The 17,740-nt window shown below is 36.6% G+C and overlaps 1 protein-coding gene and 1 pseudogene across 6 annotated transcripts in view; one reads left to right on the top strand and one right to left on the bottom strand.

Moving 5' to 3' along the window:
* Positions 1–5,001, bottom strand: part of LOC149192600 (uncharacterized) — an 84,370-nt gene extending 79,369 nt beyond the window's left edge. For 3 of the 6 annotated variants that reach the window (XM_089406418.1, XM_089406420.1, XM_089406423.1), the window contains exons 1-3: positions 4,528–4,996; positions 4,166–4,437; positions 3,034–3,159 (exon numbers count right to left, since the gene is read on the bottom strand). In XM_089406418.1, coding sequence (XP_089262544.1) covers positions 3,034–3,159; positions 4,166–4,190 — 151 coding nt within the window. In that variant the 5' untranslated portion in view covers positions 4,191–4,437; positions 4,528–4,996. Of the gene's footprint in view, positions 1–3,033; positions 3,160–4,165; positions 4,438–4,527 lie in introns of all 6 variants that reach the window. The other 3 variants (XM_089406421.1, XM_089406422.1, XM_089406419.1) reach the window with 3 other exon arrangements.
* LOC149192599 (uncharacterized) lies at positions 4,804–6,164 on the top strand (annotated as a pseudogene).
* The last annotated feature ends 11,576 nt before the right edge of the window (positions 6,165–17,740 follow it).

Below are 17,740 nucleotides of genomic sequence, written 5' to 3'. Positions count from 1 at the left end.
CTATGGGGTCCGGGGCATCGCCCCAGAAAATTTTGTTTTCTGGACCCTATGTTAGGTTGGGCAGACCTACCTATGGTTTTGTGCATGATTTTTGCACATGGTCTGGACACGATGGTTTTTGGTCCATGGTTTTGGATGTGATGGTTTTTGGTCCATGGTTTTGGACATGATGGTTTTCGTTCCATGGTATTTAATGCTTCGGCATGTATAAATATGTATTATAACATTGAAAGGAACATAATGAAAAATCAAGCTGGTAGTCCTAGTTTTGGGATCTAGGGGAAAATATCTATGTATATGTGTTTTATGTGTTATGCTCTCGCATTGTTTATTTTTTGTGTTTTAGAATTCGTATGCAGGTATTTTCTATACGGGGCTAAAACCTACAAGTTTCTTGATCCCTCAAGATTCCCTAACCCTGATGGAGGATGCTCAACTTCCACTTCAATTGTTTGGCACCCTTTTAAGGTCTCATTAATTTCTTCTAGGGAACGCAAGATGAGAGTCAACTTTGGTGAAGGTAATGGGTTATTTGTAAGATGTGCTTGTGATGACTCTACTTGACCTTGATTTCTTCATGTCCTCACCATTTTGAATTGTTCAATATCTGTATGGTACTTAAGACTTATTAGCGCAACTTATGACTTGTCCACTCTTAGCTGACCCACACACATGTATATACGATAGTCATGAGTTTTTATTTAACTATGTTGGTAAACAACAATTACTAATACGGATAAGATCCACAAGGCTTTATTAAATCCTCTTATGTGTGAGCTCCTACAAATTTTCTTTTAATACTAGCTAGGTTACTAGTGAAAAGTACCTGTTAGTCATGCTCTAAATACTTTATTAACACCAAATTATTATTATATTTTATTTTTTTTCAACTCCATTTAATAAAAAATTACTTAATACATAATACATTTGTTTAATAAATAACATACTCTTTACATCAAAACAATCAATAATATATAAATTGATATATATATTATTTTATTCCAATTTATACCATACTAATTTTACACTACTAATATTAACCATCCATGTGTGCATTCCCTTAAATAGAGGTAAAAAAAAAAGTAATAATATCCAATATTATTAATAATTTCTATTTAAATGTGAATATATATTGACACTATATATAAAATGTTCGAGATAAATAAATACACTAAATATATTTCTTCACTAAATATCAATGATATTATATATTATTATATATAACTAATAAATAATTCGTAAATGAAATATTGTATATTCATTACAAATAAGGTATCACCTAAAAGTAAAAGTTCCCATCCTCCACTCTCTCCATAATTTATAGTACAACCACCACTACTTCCAAAAATAAAATAAAACAAATATAAAGATTATTTTATTTACCTTATTGGATATTTAAACCATATTATGCCTATATAATAAATAAACTTTCCAATACGCATAAATAAAAAGAGATTTTAAAAAGAAGACAATTAGAAGGTACGAAATCATTGAGAGATGCAATTACAGTATAAAATAATGAGATATGGTAACGTTTTTTTGAATTATTAAATATTGACAAAAGAATTTGGTGGGGCGTGAAACCATAGGCAAGAAGGTGGAGAAGGCTCGATCTATTCAGATCTAAAAAGAAGAAAGTTTCTGATCATAGAAAGGCTTCATACAATGATCCATTACTCGGATCTGTTGATGAGGCAAATATTGAATCTATGGGAGAAAAAGACCAGTCAGAGATCGACCTGGTGATTGTATTGCCTGTAAAGGAATCCAGGAACTTGGAGGAAACGAAAACTGGCTTCAATAGTCTTTCGTCGTTTTGGATTGTTATTTGTGCCTGGTTCCCTTTTGCTCATGTATGCAAGAGTACTTGTTCCAAAAAGCAACCTTGAGAGCAACAAGTTTGTGATGATGCCATGCTTTATTGCAGCCTGTGCGAAGTGGAGATCTTCAAATACAGCAAGCACTACCAAGTATGAGACAAATGTGTTGATGGATTTGATCATCATTGTCAGTGGCTTAATAACTACATTGGTAGGAAGAACTACAAGGGATTTTTCACACTTATGGTATCTGCTCTTTTCCTGGTATTCGTGGTTTGTACATCTTGGACTTGGGGTTGCAGCTTATTCTGCATTGGGTTATGGGAATTATTGTGTTGGTCTCCTGTTTCATAAATCAAAGTCACTTTGATGTGGAGATCATCTCTAAATTGGGCAGCAGTGCCTCATTGGTGCCATTTATTGTTGTAGTTGCAGCTTGCACCATACCGGCGATGATTGCTTCAATTCCTCTTGGGCAGGGGTTAAATTTGACGGGTGACCCTATCGGTCAAGGAATTTTTTTATGACGTTTTTATTTTTAAACTGCCCATCATATGACTTTTAAAATTTATTTGTACAAGTTTCATCTAATTTCAAATTGACTCATAATTGTTCAAATTTTTCATTTTTTGTTGTACAATTCGGCTCAAGTCTCATTGCTACACTTTGTTTTGAGACCTGCTGATCAAATTTTTCTGCAAATTTTCCAGATTGTTCAAATATTCTGAGTTTTTTTTGTTTAAAATGGAAACACTGATAAAATAGATGGGAAATATATATATATATATATATAATTCACCTTATTAATAAAAAATAGAAAAATAATAAATCTACAACACTTCCATGCTTCTTACATTTTTAAAAAAATGATAAGCCTAAATATACCTCTTACAAAGAAAAATTTGAATACCTTAAATAAATAACAATTATATATATAATATTTTCTAATTTAATACATATAAAAAAATAAAAATATTATAAAAAATAAACAAAATAAAATTTAAATCATTTAGTTTACCAACAAACCACCACAAAAATGTCTACATTGCTGTTTAAAACATCTTTTGAAATAATTGAGATCAAAATTCTGAATAAAGTTTTCTCTATATTCTTTATATTATCTCTTAGACCTTCAAATGATTTCTGAGCAAACAAATAAAACTGATATTTTATAAATGCAAAGTTACTCTCTAGTAAAGGATCTTGAAATTACCAGTGGCTCTGAGTCTGCAGTTCTTGTATATTGTCACAGTGATTGTACTCGCCATGCCCACTGCTCCGATTTGTTCTGAAATGTTGGAATCGTTTTCTACTTGAGTATCCATTACATTAAGAAACCCTGCAGCAAGGTCCCAAAGCTTGTTTCAATTGAATTATAGAATTTATACATTTGATTTAAGATTTTTGTGATTTATATTAAATTTTGATAATAAAAAAATTATTAGTCACATTACCAATTGTTTTATTAAATTACAAATTCTATAACCTGGATTTTAGATTTTTATAATTTACATTGATTTTAATAGTCTTTCAAATTAACCAACAACTTATAATATAATTAATCTGAAAAACTTTATAAAAACCCTATATTTCATATTTAACATGGATAATCATTAAATACAGAATCCAGATTACTCAAGTGAAATTACAGAAAGACTGAATTTGTTATTCCCTGTGAACGTACAGTGAAATCACTGCTAAATCACTACCATCAAATTTCAATTGAATACTTTCAAGACACTCTGGCATTTGCTCAGCTTGCATAAGGTAATTTCTCAAACTACTCGGCCTTTGGTCTTGCGGCTTCGAAAAGCACTAGCATTCTTGGTATGGCACATGTCATTTCCTCATTTCCCCGGACCATCATGCCCGCGAATCGCGATATTTTGTCCGATTCTTTCCTTCGGTCAAAAATCTAAAAAAAACAGTTTAACTTTTTTAATCTTTTCAATTGTTTGTATGAACGAGTCTAACATGGTTGTTCGTTTCCAGGAGATTTTTTTATTTTATCATTAACCATTTAATTATAAAAGTATGGGATTTCTTGATTAAAATACTAAATACATATATACAGTCATCAATAAATAAATTAACATCAAATATAACTGTATAATGAAACTCGAAAATAAATTTGACACCCAAAAACAATGGCTTCACCTTATTATTTAAGAATTAATAATAACCACAATTTCAAACCAAAACAAAAACAATCATTTCACCTTATTATTAAGGACTATAAATTGTCATCCCATAGATTAAAAGGCACTCTACATAACGATGAATCTAATTTTGTAAAAGCAAATTCTAAAATTAAAAATACAGAGAAAAACAACTATATCTCCAACCTGTGCGGAAAACTACAGGTTCCATCAATCAAAATGATCTGCACGCGGATTTCTAAATGAAATTGTGCGAACAGGCGCAACCGTCTTTGTCCTCTGGACGAACAACGGCAGCTTGCCTCTCTACCAACAACGCAACGACAGCTTTATGATTTCTGTATCGATTCCCCTGCTGCTTCTTCATACAGATAGCTTTAATTACTCATCTACTTTGGCTGACTTAATGCTTTAATCTTATGAATTACGAATCCGCTACATCGCTAGGTCCAAGAAATCTTGAGATTTTATGGAAGCCGTTAGTCTTTGAAATGAATAACGCAGAAGAAAGAATAAAACAACACGTCATAGATTCGCCAAAATCTAACCTGAAAGAAGCCGGATCAGCGCCGAATTCCGTCCGATATACTTTAGATATCGCCGTCTTGAGCCTAAACCGGCTATACCACAGACAACCTCCGTTATTTGCTAAAAGCAGCCACACTCGGTCGATCTTTGAGGTCGAAAGCACGGAAATCTTTGAGGTCGAAATAAAGAGGAAGAAAAGGGGAATTTCAGATGCACAGTTTCTCCGCTTTGGGAGCTAAGAACGCAGAGAAACGCGCAGGATTGCTCCTTCTATAGGCGATTAAATATCCAAAAAGATGACAGAGGAGGGCGGCAAGCAATGGATCGAGACCAGTCGGAAGCAACCTGTGGACAAGGACTCTTCCTTGCGAGTCTGTAACTTGTTACTTAAGTTTCCTGTTTCCATATCTTTCCATATCTTGGACACGCGGGCCGCGGTAGTCTGGTACTTGTATTTGGTAAGTTTACAGTAAATGCTCCAGCGAAAAGTTGGTGGACGGCGGACGCATTTGTATTCTCTGGGTAACGGAAGTTGCAATGTTAAATATATATAACAATTATTAAAAAAAACTTAAAACTTTCCATTTTCAAACATGCCCGTCATATTGACGGTATTAAAAATGAATAGCAAGTTACCTCTGACGCGGATATTTGAAATTAGAACGTATTTTACTTGTAAAAAACCTAAAAACGGGCATACGGGCGTCAAATTTAACCCCTGCTCTTGGGAAACTATTCTTCTTCCACGTTTTGCTCATGAAAAAGCTCTTATGATTACATTTTAGCAATGAGGGAACGAGAACAACAAGCTATGGGAGGAATACAGAGCCCTCCGATGTCCCATGAAAGCTTCGCTACAGTAATGAGTAGTACAAGTTTTGCCAGTGCATTGCACCGGGGTGCATGGTGCACTCCTCCACGGCTTCTTTTTGTGGATCAGTTCTCTGTGGACATTATTGGTGATGCTACGGATAACACATTAATGTTGCACGCGTATCTTTGCCCCTGGCATGCGTGGATGGGAGGAAGGGGCGCGTTTGTCTTCCTGTCGTAGAAATTAATTGGGACAGACTTGACAAAGCAATAGGGGCAGGCCTATTTACGGGTGTCACTATTGCCCTCTACCCGATTTCTGTTCTTAAGACAAGGCTGCAGGTTGTTCAAAAAAATGATAAAAATCCAACAACCATTTCAATTATTTAGAAACATTCTAAAAGAAGATGGAATTTCTGGTTTATATAGAGGCTTTTGGTGCTGTTGTTATTGGTACAGTTCCTGGTTGGGTAATTTTTTTCTTACTACCTTAGAGACGACAAAAATTGGGGCTCTAAGAGAGAAACTAAATCTTTCAGAGCCAACACAAATAGCAATAGCAAATTGTGTTGCTGGAATGATGTCATCTGTTGTGGCACAGTCTGTCTTTGTTCCACTTGATGTGATCTCAGGTAAGTCAGAGGCTTATGGTGCAAGGCACTGCTGGTACCACAAAATACAGTGGTGGTATTGATGTTGCTCGTAAGATTCTTATGGCTAATGGTATTTGTGGATTCCATAGAGAATTGTTATGTCTGCTATGACATATTCCCCTTCCAGTGCTTTTTGGTGGGCTTCGTATGGTTTTATCCAGCGTATAATTACTTTGTGTCATGTTCTGTAGTAATGTATGATAGGTTCTTTGTGGAAAGAAAAACAGGGTAACATGAGTGGCTATCATGTAACACATAATATCTGTGTGAATGTAATAAAAACAGAAAGGAATTTTATTTGTTTTCCATAGAAATGAAAATTTGTATGGAAGAAGGAAATGACAGTACTTTTAATTCTTGCTTCTTTCCAAAAGAAAATGAGAACATAAGTACTGTAAAAGAAAAACGAATTCTCTGTGTCTACGTAAAAGCTTTTAACATGAGGAAAAGTAAACTAAAACTGTTGTGACAATTCTTTGTTTAAAATAAACAGTTTGTGCTCATATGAAAAGAACCTGTCTCTCTTCACATGAAGCGATGCTAGTAAAAGAAAAAATGAAACCCTGTAATTTAAGTCCTGACATATCATAGGATTCATTATAGACCTCACATAGTAAACAAGATCCATTATGGTGTCGTCTTGGATCCATATTTATTGCAAGATCTATTCCAACCAAGGATCCAAATATCACACGAGCAGGCATCTCTTGATGATATTATTTTAATAAATAACATTTTATATCAAGAATTGGGCCGAAACAGTATCCTAAACTAATCAATTGACACAATCTCTTGATTCAAAAGGCTCGTGTGAGACTTGGTAATGTTGGAGTGATTAGGGCTGGAATGTTTACTAAAATCAGAAACGGAGGATATGCTCTGTTCATCCCTGTTTCTGTGAACTTGGAAAAAGTTAGATGAACTAGGTAAGGCAAGCTCTACATTTGTCAGTGTAGGTTTGTTGTAAAATGATAATATTCAACAGGTTTTCTTTAAGTCATGAAGTAAATTCATGAAACATTCCAAATTTCCATCTAGGTGTAGATAATTCCCCTTTAATACTCATGGTTTTTGACGTGTTTGGACTGGTGGTATGGCCATTTTACATGGGGAATATTTTCTAGGGCTCATTATCATCTTTCCTCTTGTACATACTTCTGGTAGTCCACTTATCAAGGTCTTTAACCTTGAGGATATGGAATTGAAGGAATCTGTTGTATTGAATGGTTTTTTTGGAATTGAAGGAATCTGTTGTTTTGAATGGTTTTTTTGGAATTCTTGATGACGAGCAAATTGGAAGTAAATGTGACATTGGAAATTCATCCTGTGGTTTTCATGACATGAAGAAAGTGGTTTTATGTGAAAAAGAATTGAAAGGGATTGGGTCATTGAATACGACTTGTCAGATTAATACTAGCTTACAGTTTGATAATGATGTGTTGATCACTGGAGAAGGAAATTTAGATATTTTATCACATGTTTCTATGGGCCTTCCATCTGCAGGTTGTCTGATCAGTATTAATATCTCAGGGGACTTATTATTGGGTGAATATGCATCTATTTTGGCAAGGACATTGATCGTACATGTAGGAAACTTGTTTCTATAAAATAATTCTTTCCTGAAGACAATTGCATTAGGCGGTGCACCACCCCCCCAAACGAGTGGAACACCACTTGGTGTTGATGGTGCAGGTGGAGGTCACGGAGGTAGAGGTGCTTGCTGCATTAAGAGTGATGGCAAGGATCCAAAAGATACTTGGGGTGTAGATGATTATGATTGGTCTAGTCTTACGAAACCCTGGAGTCATGGATGTAGGAGTGGGACAACAAGTAGGGAAGGCGAATTTGGTGGTGGGAGAGGTGGGCGTGTCAAGATTATTGAAAGGAGCATTTTGAATGTGAATGGAACTATTAGTGCTAGAACATTGATATCTGAGACTTGGGAGGATGGTCAAGTACTCAAAGACATTCAAGTTCACTTGAGGTTTATAAACTCTTTTAGCAGAGATTTGGGTTTAGTGGGTCTTATGTTAGAGAAATATATATTACGGAGCAATGGAACACATAAAATATTGTAGAAATATAAACACAGAAAACGCATAAAACAAAAAAGACATAGATATACGTGGTTCACCCAGTTTGGGCTACGTCCACCCCAAACAGCCAGTCTTTCCTTTCTATTATTCAGCAAAATGAAGAGACACAACCTACAGAAGATCCGTTGTAATATCCTATGTTTTCTCTCATAGTCTCACCTCTCTATTTCTCGCTCACAAAATACACATCTATTACACAGCCTCAAATACAATGCCCTCATACAAAGAGAGGGGTTGCCTTCTAGGGAAAAAAACCCTAAGCTAAACATAAGTTCTACCATCAGATCATCCGCCTAATGAACGGCCCAGATTGATTAGAAATCACAATACTTTTACAAGACAATTTTACATTTACTTTTGGCTTCGAGGGCGTTGCCCCCGAGCCCCCGCGGGGGGCACAAGACCCCCCCACACCCTCCCATGTGGAGTGGTGTACAAAACTTCCTTGGGTATACATCCGGCTGAAACAAAGACCTCTGAACAATCATGCTCCACACACAACAATCTCCCACTTGGAGAATGATTGTAGCAACTCCACCGCTGCTTCATTTGTTGGACAATGACTCCTCTTTGGACCTGACTATTTCTCATCTTCATCGTCATCCTTGAAGACCAATTGAAACTAAGCATGTCCTTAATTTCCCCCTGGTTACAACTTTTGTTAGCATATCTGCAGGATTCTGGCTAGTGTGTAACTTTTCCAGCTTCAACTCTCCATCTTCCAACACTGATCGTATGAAATGGTACTTGAGCTGTATGTGTTTAGTCCTGGAATGAAATGCTAATTTCTTTGCAAGATGAATGGCACTTTGGCTATCACTGTATAACGTGCCCATATCATGCTCCTTACCCAATTCACCCATAAACCTTAGTAACCAAATAATTTCTTTACTAGCCTCTGTAGCAGAAACATACTCTACTTCTGTTGTTGAAAGTGCAACAACATTTTGGATTTTTGAAACCCAACTGACAGTTGTTCCACCAATAGTAAATACATATCCTGTAGTGCTCCTCCTATTATCTCTGTCACCTGCCATATCTGCATCAACATATCCCTGTAGGGAAATGTTTGAACCACCAAAGCATGATGCTTGATTTGTGGTACCTTTCAAATATCTGAGAATCCATTTCACTGCCATCCAATGTTCCTTTCCTGGATTATTCATGTACTTGCTTACAACTCCCACTGCATGTGCAATATCAGGCCTTGTGCAGACCATTGCATACATTAAGCTTCCAACTGCTGATGCATATGGAACTTTAGACATATAATCCATGTCTTCTTCGGTCTTTGGGCACATTTCCTTACTAAGTTTGAAATGGCTAGCAAAAGGTGTACTAATTGGTTTTGCATTGCGCATGTTAAATCTTTTCAACACCTTTTGTATGTACTCATTCTGAGACAATGTTAATTTGCAATTTTTCCTGTCTCTAGTTATTCTCATACCAAGGATTTGTTTTGCAGCTCCCAAATCCTTCATTGCAAATGAATTTGCCAATTTTCTTTTGAGCACATTTATTTCCTGCATGTTAGATCCTGCAACAAACATGTCATCTACATACAATAACAATGTAATATAGCTTCCATCATTTTGCTTTTTCAGATAAACACAATGATTAGAGTGACATCTAGTATAACCTTGTTCAAACATAAACTTGTCAAATTTTAGATACCACTGCCTTGGAGCCCGTTTTAAGCCATACAAGATCTTCTTCAACCTGCACACTAGTTTCTTCTTCCCTTTCACTTCATATCCTTATGGCTGCTGCATATATATCTCTTCCTCCAAATCCCCATGGAGAAAGGTTGTCTTTACATCTAATTGCTCAAGATGAAAATCTTCAACTGCGACTAGACTTAAAATAGTTCTGATTGAAGTCATTTTAACAACAGGAGAAAATTTTTCATCAAAATCAATACCTTTCTTCTGTGCAAACCCCTTCACCACAAGTCTAGCTTTGTACCTCTGTTTTCCTCCATCTTCTTCCTTCAGCCTATAAACCCATTTATTCTGCGATGTAGTTTTACCTGCACGCAACCTGACTAAGTCCCAAGTCTGGTTATGCATTAAGGAGTCCATCTCTTCTTCCATGGCTACCTCCCACTTCTTCATACATTCAACCTACAATGCTTCTTCATAACATTCGGGTTCACCAGAATCAGTCAACAATAAATAATATAATGAAGGAGAGTATCGTTCAAGGGGTCTACTTATCTTGGTAGATCTTCTAACACCACTTTCAGGTGTTTGGGGTGCCTGTTGCTGTTTTGGTGGTTGCTGCTATTGTGGTTGAGTGATTTCATCAAGAACTGCGCATTCCTTGTTTTCTTTTTCCTACAACTGATTCTTATACAAGACCTTTTCATCGAATATTACATCTCTGCTGCTAACGATTTTGTGATTTTCATAATCATATAAGCGATAACCAAAATCATTAACACCATATCCAATAAAGGTACATTTCTTTGACTTTGCCTCAAGCTTTGTTCTATTTTCTTTATCAATATGGACAAAGGCCTCACAACCAAAAGTCTTTAAAAAAGAGTAGTTTACCTTTTTACCTGTCCATGCTTCCTCCGGAACACCACCATCCAAGGAACTTGAAGGCCCTCTGTTTATTAGATAAACAACAGTATCTACAACATCTTCCCAAAAATGTAAAGGCAATCCTACATGCAATCTCATGCACCTTGCACGCTCCATGATTGTTCCATTCATCTTTTCTGACACACCATTTTCTTGTGGTGTTCTTGGAACTGTCTTCTCTCTGCGAATTCCATGCTCTGAAGAGTACCTATCAAACTCTTTTCTACAATATTCACCTTTATTTTCTCATCTAAGACACTTCAATTTCTTTCCTATCTCAATCTCAACCAAAGCTTTCCATTTCTTGAAAGTATCAAATACATCAGATTTATTCTTAATGCAATAAATCCAAGTTTTTCTAGTTGCATCATCAATAAAAGTAACATAATAATGAGAGCCACCGAGAGATGACACCTAAGCAGGTCCCCATAAATCTGTATGCACAAGCTCTAATTTTTCATTCTTCTTTTCTTTCCCAACTCTAAGAAATCAGACTCTCTTCTGTTTTCCATAAATGCAATTCTCACAAAAGTCCAAATCAACATTCTTCAAACCCGGCAACAAATTCCTTGAGTGAATAATCTTCATTCCCTTTCCACTCATGTGTCCGAGCCTATGATGCCATAATGCTACATTTGCTCCTTTGGAAGTTAAAGCGTTAACAGAGTTAGAAATACCATTGCATAAATACAATGTACCAACCTTTTCGCCTTTTGCTATTTCCAGGGCTCCTTTGGTGACCTTCCAAGATTTATCCATGAAAGTTGTCACACAACCTTCACCGCCTAACTGCCCTGTTGAAATTAGATTTTTCTTTAGATCTGGAACATGCCTTACCTCCTTTAGTAGCCATTGGTTTCCATTCTGCTGTTTTACAAGAACCTTATCCATTCAACCAATTTTACAGGGTTTATCATCACCCAAACGAACTTGTCTAAAATCTCCTTGAACATAGTTGTTATCACAAAATCAAGCACTGAAGGTTGCTAATCAGTCAGACTCTGTGTAACTATTTCAAACCAGACTTTTGACTAAGGCTTAGCCTCCTTAGCCTGAGAGGGCTCTCTCAAAGGGTTATTGATTTTAAATATTGATGAGATGGCTAACTCTTGCAAAGTAAATTTAACATATAAATTGGCTGGACAGACCTTACAAAGATTTCCATTGGGCTCATGGAGTTAATCATCATTTCAACAAACTATAAAACCACTCATTCATGGAAGTCAGGGCATGTAATGTTTAAATACTCAAGACACCTCTCAAATAAACCTCAACTTACAAATACACACAGGAAATCAGAGCAGCAGAGTGAATTCTGAGTGATTGTGTATCTATAAAGTTGTAAAACATAAAGGATAAAACAAAACACATATATCTTGAGCATCTGAAACAATGTATGAATCCTGAGAAGAAGAAGCAGTCATTTGTATTACTGAAAACAAGTTCTTACATAAGCCAAAATAAACTCTGTTTCTCAAAAACATCCAACCCTTTGTCTATCTCTGTTTCAGCTATTTATAAAGAGCTTATTCTATCTCATTCGAGCTTCCTCCTCCAGCATGAGGGGAGCTCGATGACTGCCTATGATGACACCTACTAACTTTTAACTAACTAATAATTACAGCTGATTACTAATTGACAGCGCTGGAATCATAAAACAATTAAAATTCTAATTCCACTAAATCTTCTAGACTTCTAAATTAAATAGGACTTAAACTCCATAACAGCCTTGATCTTCAATCCTTTTCGTTCTCTGACATCTGGAGTTTGGCTGAGATAGCTGTAATGAACCTTTAATGCTCCATGTTTGTTTTCCATGACACATCTTTTCTGTTATCCTGAAACATAGGCCCCTGTTTGTCGGTCTTTGATATGCTGCTCCATTTATTCGAAAATGCAGCAGCCTGTCTCCAGCTCTTTAACATCCCAAAAATGATGAGCACTATCATGTTTCTTGATGTGTTGGATGCTTCGTTGATGGACAGGTGTGCAGACCAAAACTCCTTGTACGCAATTCCTTCCAAACCCTAATGACCGGTCATAAAGTACCTTTATCAAAGCTTTAACTTAAGACAAAACATTTCACCTTTACAAAAAGGTACGCTTGTCATTATCTGAATGGCTATGCTAGCCTCATGTTGTCTCCTAAATGTCCCTTAGACATTTCCTTTGCAAATTTTCTGATCATCATATCAAACTGTATGTCTGCGTTCAAAAACAAAACCTACAGCAGTTTCGTAGCGCGCTACGAAACTGCTGTGTAATTTCAAAAACATAACTTCAACCCAAAATCCTTATCAACTGAATACTGCCAGTAGAATTTGCAGTCACCATTATTTTTGATTTCCTTCTCCAGCATACACTTGAAACAAACTAACCACTATAATCTTCCATTTCTTGACTAGATATAGGGTCTTCAAATCCAAATCTATGTGATCCCATAGGCATAGGCAGAGATTTGTAGTAGGCAAAAACAGAATTGATCTTTGAACCACATGCAATATATCCATCCATGACAGAAAACCCCACAACAATCTTCTCATTGGTATGACCAGTATAGGTCAGAGTATAAGCATTATTGGATAACCCAGAAGGATTGGCTTTTGTAAAATCCCACAACTTGAGTGTGTTATCTGTAGATGCAGAAATTTCACTCTCTCTATTGCTAAATTCCAGCGTTCCTCTGTTTCTCATCTTTAGCTTCTCCATTTCAAACTCTATTTTGATCAGTTTCATCTCAAACAACATGGAATCCACTGCTGCTTCAACATCACTCCACAGACTCTTGTAGAGACAAATCCTTTCATCCCTTTCCTTCAGTTCAGACCTAAAATCTTGTTTCAAATTCTCCAAGAAGTTTTGCAGCTTATTGTGCATCATCTCAGAACACTTTACCTGTTAAGATTGAGAAAATCTCATGGATGTCAAACCTTTTGAGTGCTCCTTAAATTGCCAGAAATAGAGGAAATCTCAGGCTTTGATGCATCTCCAATATTTGATATAGGAAACTCCATCTTTTTTACAAGATACTCGTTTGTTATTATTGTACTTTCTGAAGGGGAACCATCATCAGTCGCAGAAAAAACTTGAGAACATTCAACTGTTGCAGTTTCATTGAAATAGAGAGTTGGTAACTGAAAAACCTCTAACTTCTGATATTCTGACGAATCTTTTAAAAACTCTGGCTCAGAAACTGTAAAATCCATTAAAGAGGGATGAAGCAGTGAGTTTAATCCTAAATTAATAGGTCTTGTTGATCTTTTTACAAGCTGTGCATTTGAAACAATAGGCGTATTCTCCCTTGAAGACAAAGGAAATAGTCTTTTAGGCGTAGGCGGGTGGTAGTCCGAGGATAAAATATCCAAAACTGGAATAAATTGGCTATGATTGGCTGCAGTATCTCAATAAACGCCGGTGGAGACAAAACTGTTGGGTTTCTTGATTCATGAAAATCATTAATAAAAGTTGGTGAATGATAACTTAGGAGAGAATCAATGCCTAGACTTATTGGATTGGCAGTGGAAATATACGCTTGTGAATTAGCTGGACAAGATGCCGTTTGTCCAGATTTTGGATCCGCTAATTCAACTGATTGTTGCAGTTGGCTAGAAGGAGGCCCATATACTTTTGACTTCAAGTCTTTTTGAAAAGAGAGAGTTGAGATATCTTGTGTCGATTTGCCTGCTGTCTATTGCCCAGAATCTAAATGTCCATGTTCAGAAAGGGCGATATTGACCTTGTCTTCAAACGGCTTCTCCTGTGTGTGCTCGCTTTGACACCATGTATAGAAATTGGAACTGTCACTCTGAATTGGACAATCAAGGCTACTTGTGTTATCGGTATTTGGAGAATGGGAAGTTGAAGCCAAGGACCAATCCTCCTGAGAAGTAGTACAAGTGGTTGAAGATACTGGATCTTGCACATATGGAGATAAATAACAATAAGGACTGAGATCACTAGTAACAGGTGGGTAATATGAGCTTGACGGAGCTTCAATCCCCAAGTACCACGGTTGATTATGAGATGGCAGAGGATTACGATACCAATCACCACTGTAATCAGAAGTATTTACATGAGAAGATGAAACAGAATGCTCAGGTAAGTAAGGGACATAGTAACAAGAAGGATCATAGTAATATTCATTTGGACCCATTGAATCGTATTGTTCAGAGCCACTTTCTGGATATGTATATGGCAGGACAGAGGCTCGGAGCTCTGAATTAGTTGAGGATGGCATGGGGTATAACATACAAGAATAAAAGCTGCTTACGTATTCGTTGCTTTGCCTCTAGCAGATACAGTCACAATACCGTTTGCATCATTGTGCTGGTGGAATGACCTTGACTAATACGACCCCTTTTCCGGCAAAGAAAAACAAATGTCAACCAGGTGTCTATGTCCTCTGTCGGTGGAAGAACTAATGCACGAACAGCTAGTAATGTTTGCCAAACCTCAACATCTCGTTTGGTTCCTTGTATCCGATCAAAACACAAAGATTAGAACATGAGGCACATACTTAAATGCAAACACATTTCGTTTGTCAAAAACTCATCACTGACACGTACACGATCCCCTAACCATGTATTCCCAATGTACTTGGAGATGATATATACACTAACACTTAGTCGATAACCAGTTTCATATATATTTGCTGCTTTTCCAACATAATTAACCTGAGTTGGGATCATAAGGGCTTCATTGACTTGAGAAAGGCTATTGTCCCAGGAAAGGATCTTCAAGGTATTCGTCTCAGGGAGAGCACTGAGCAAATCTGTGTTGCTACAAACGAGCATAATGCATTGCTTCCTTGAAAACACTGTCGCTGCTCTCATCTGCATTTCTGGAGGGAAAAAGAACTTTGTACAATAGGCATGCTAGGATTTTGGCCTCCACTGAAAACTCGAACAAATCCCCAATTTCGTAGCACGCTACGAAACCACCTAAACATGTAGCACTGCGAAACTGCTAAAGGATTTATGCCCTGTGAAAACACTTTGTCCTTAAGCTAGTCTAAGCAATTTTTGGAAACAGAATTTTCAGTGATAACAGTGGCTCCACTTGGGATAGTCTGCCCTTGTGGTACACTAAGAACTCGTAGGTCCAGTGCCTTATAAAATTTATTTGACAAACATATTCTTTAATTTCCTTGGGCCTTCACCTCGGGCTTTAGCTGGATGATCACTGTAGGAGAAAGAAAACTTCATCTACTAAAAAAAATGCTCAGTCAACCTTGAGCTTATTTGCAATTTCCTACCTACCTACCCTATCAATTTCAAACTTCTTTCAGCTCAATCAATGTGAAATTTCCAATGTAGCCAATCATTTATCTTATCTGACATTTGAGTCCTTTGGCTGTGTTTGAAACAAAAATAAATCAGATACTGAAGTAACCAAGGCAGCATGAGGTGTAACTGTTCTTCAACATGAAAATATAACTGGAATCCTGAACAGTAAATCTTTTCCATGTATTCAGCTATAGGGTCAAAAAGCACATGGTTAGTTTGCTGATTCTCATAACATTCTATATCTTCAAACAACTTATCCTCAGCCACACCAAATTTATTTGATATGCTATCCAACTACCTTTCTGAATGATGCTCACCAACAATGTAATTTTCCTCACTATTATGATTATTATTTGAAGTAAGCTGCTGCAAGGAATTACAAAATTGAACAAGCTTTTCCTCTGCCTGAGGGTCGTAAAAACTATCTTCCAGTACTTCTTCTTGCTGTTTGCAATCGATTTCATACTCATGATGATCTGAAGCCTGACAAATCTGCTGTATCTCTACATCAATATCAAAGGATGAAACATGGGTTTCACAAATAAACCCCTGTTGATCTTCATGCTGTGTTTCATGGGATGTTATATCTTCTCCTTGGTGCTGGAATGCATTGTTATGAAGAGCCTCTAAAATTTCTTCATCCGTGAATTCATCATCATCATAACCATCCTCTAAATACTTAATAAGACTTAAAGAATGTCTACAGCAATCTTTAAGCATCAATAAGGAAGGATAACCTTCTTTATACATTTCACAGAATTCATCATGAAAACTAGCAAGCGAATATATTGAACCATTTTCCAGACTTTTATACCAAGACCATGCTTTTCCTTCTAAAGTGGTCATAAACATTTTCATGAGACAATCTTCAGGGAAATGAACCTTAAGACTGCGTACATGCATATGGAATTTAACCAAATGGAGAGCAGCATTATCCTTCTTTTCATCTTTGAATATTGGAAGATCATCTAACCAATCAACCTTTGGCATAGGATTTGGAAAACCAGGGATATGAGACCGATCCATAGGAGCATACCTGGCATTCATTCTTGCAGTAGAATCCATCTTGAAACTTCATCAAGCTACTGATCTTCTAGAAGTGGAGTCACCTTCCAATTCCTTATTTGATGTGTGGAGTCGCCAAGGTAGTTTTGCAGCCTCAAATTGATGCCTGAGCTCCTGCTACCTTCAGAAGTTCAACCATTGATTTCCGGAATGAATAATCTTCAGACTCCCGGCAGACGCACCAAAATGTTATCACAAAATCAAGCACTGAAGGCTGCTAATCAGTCAGACTCTGTGTAACTATTTCAAACTAGACTTTTGACTAAGGCTTAGCCTCCTTAGCCTCAGAGGGCTCTCTCAAAGGGTTATTGATTTTAAATATTGATGAGATGGCTAACTCTTGCAAAGTAAATTTAACATATAAATTGGCTGGACAGACCTTACAAAGATTTCCATTGGGCTCATGGAGTTAATCATCATTTCAGCAAACTATAAAACCACTCATTCATGGAAGTCAGGGCATGTAATGTTTAAATACTCAAGACACCTCTCAAATAAACCTCAACTTACAAATACACACAGGAAATCAGAGCAGCAGAGTGAATTCTGAGTGATTGTGTATCTATAAAGTTGTAAAACATAAAGGATAAAACAAAACACAAATATCTTGAGCATCTGAAACAATGTATGAATCCTGAGAAGAAGAAGCAGTCATTTGTATTACTGAAAACAAGTTCTTACATAAGCCAAAATAAACTCTGTTTCTCAAAAACATCCAACCCTTTGTCTATCT

This window comes from Pinus tabuliformis, chromosome 2_2 (genome assembly GCF_031772625.1).
Source record: "Pinus tabuliformis cultivar Carrire ecotype Pingquan chromosome 2_2, CPIR1, whole genome shotgun sequence".
NCBI classification, from domain to species: Eukaryota; Viridiplantae; Streptophyta; class Pinopsida; order Pinales; family Pinaceae; genus Pinus; species Pinus tabuliformis.
This window is presented reverse-complemented; position numbering and strand designations above follow the sequence as displayed.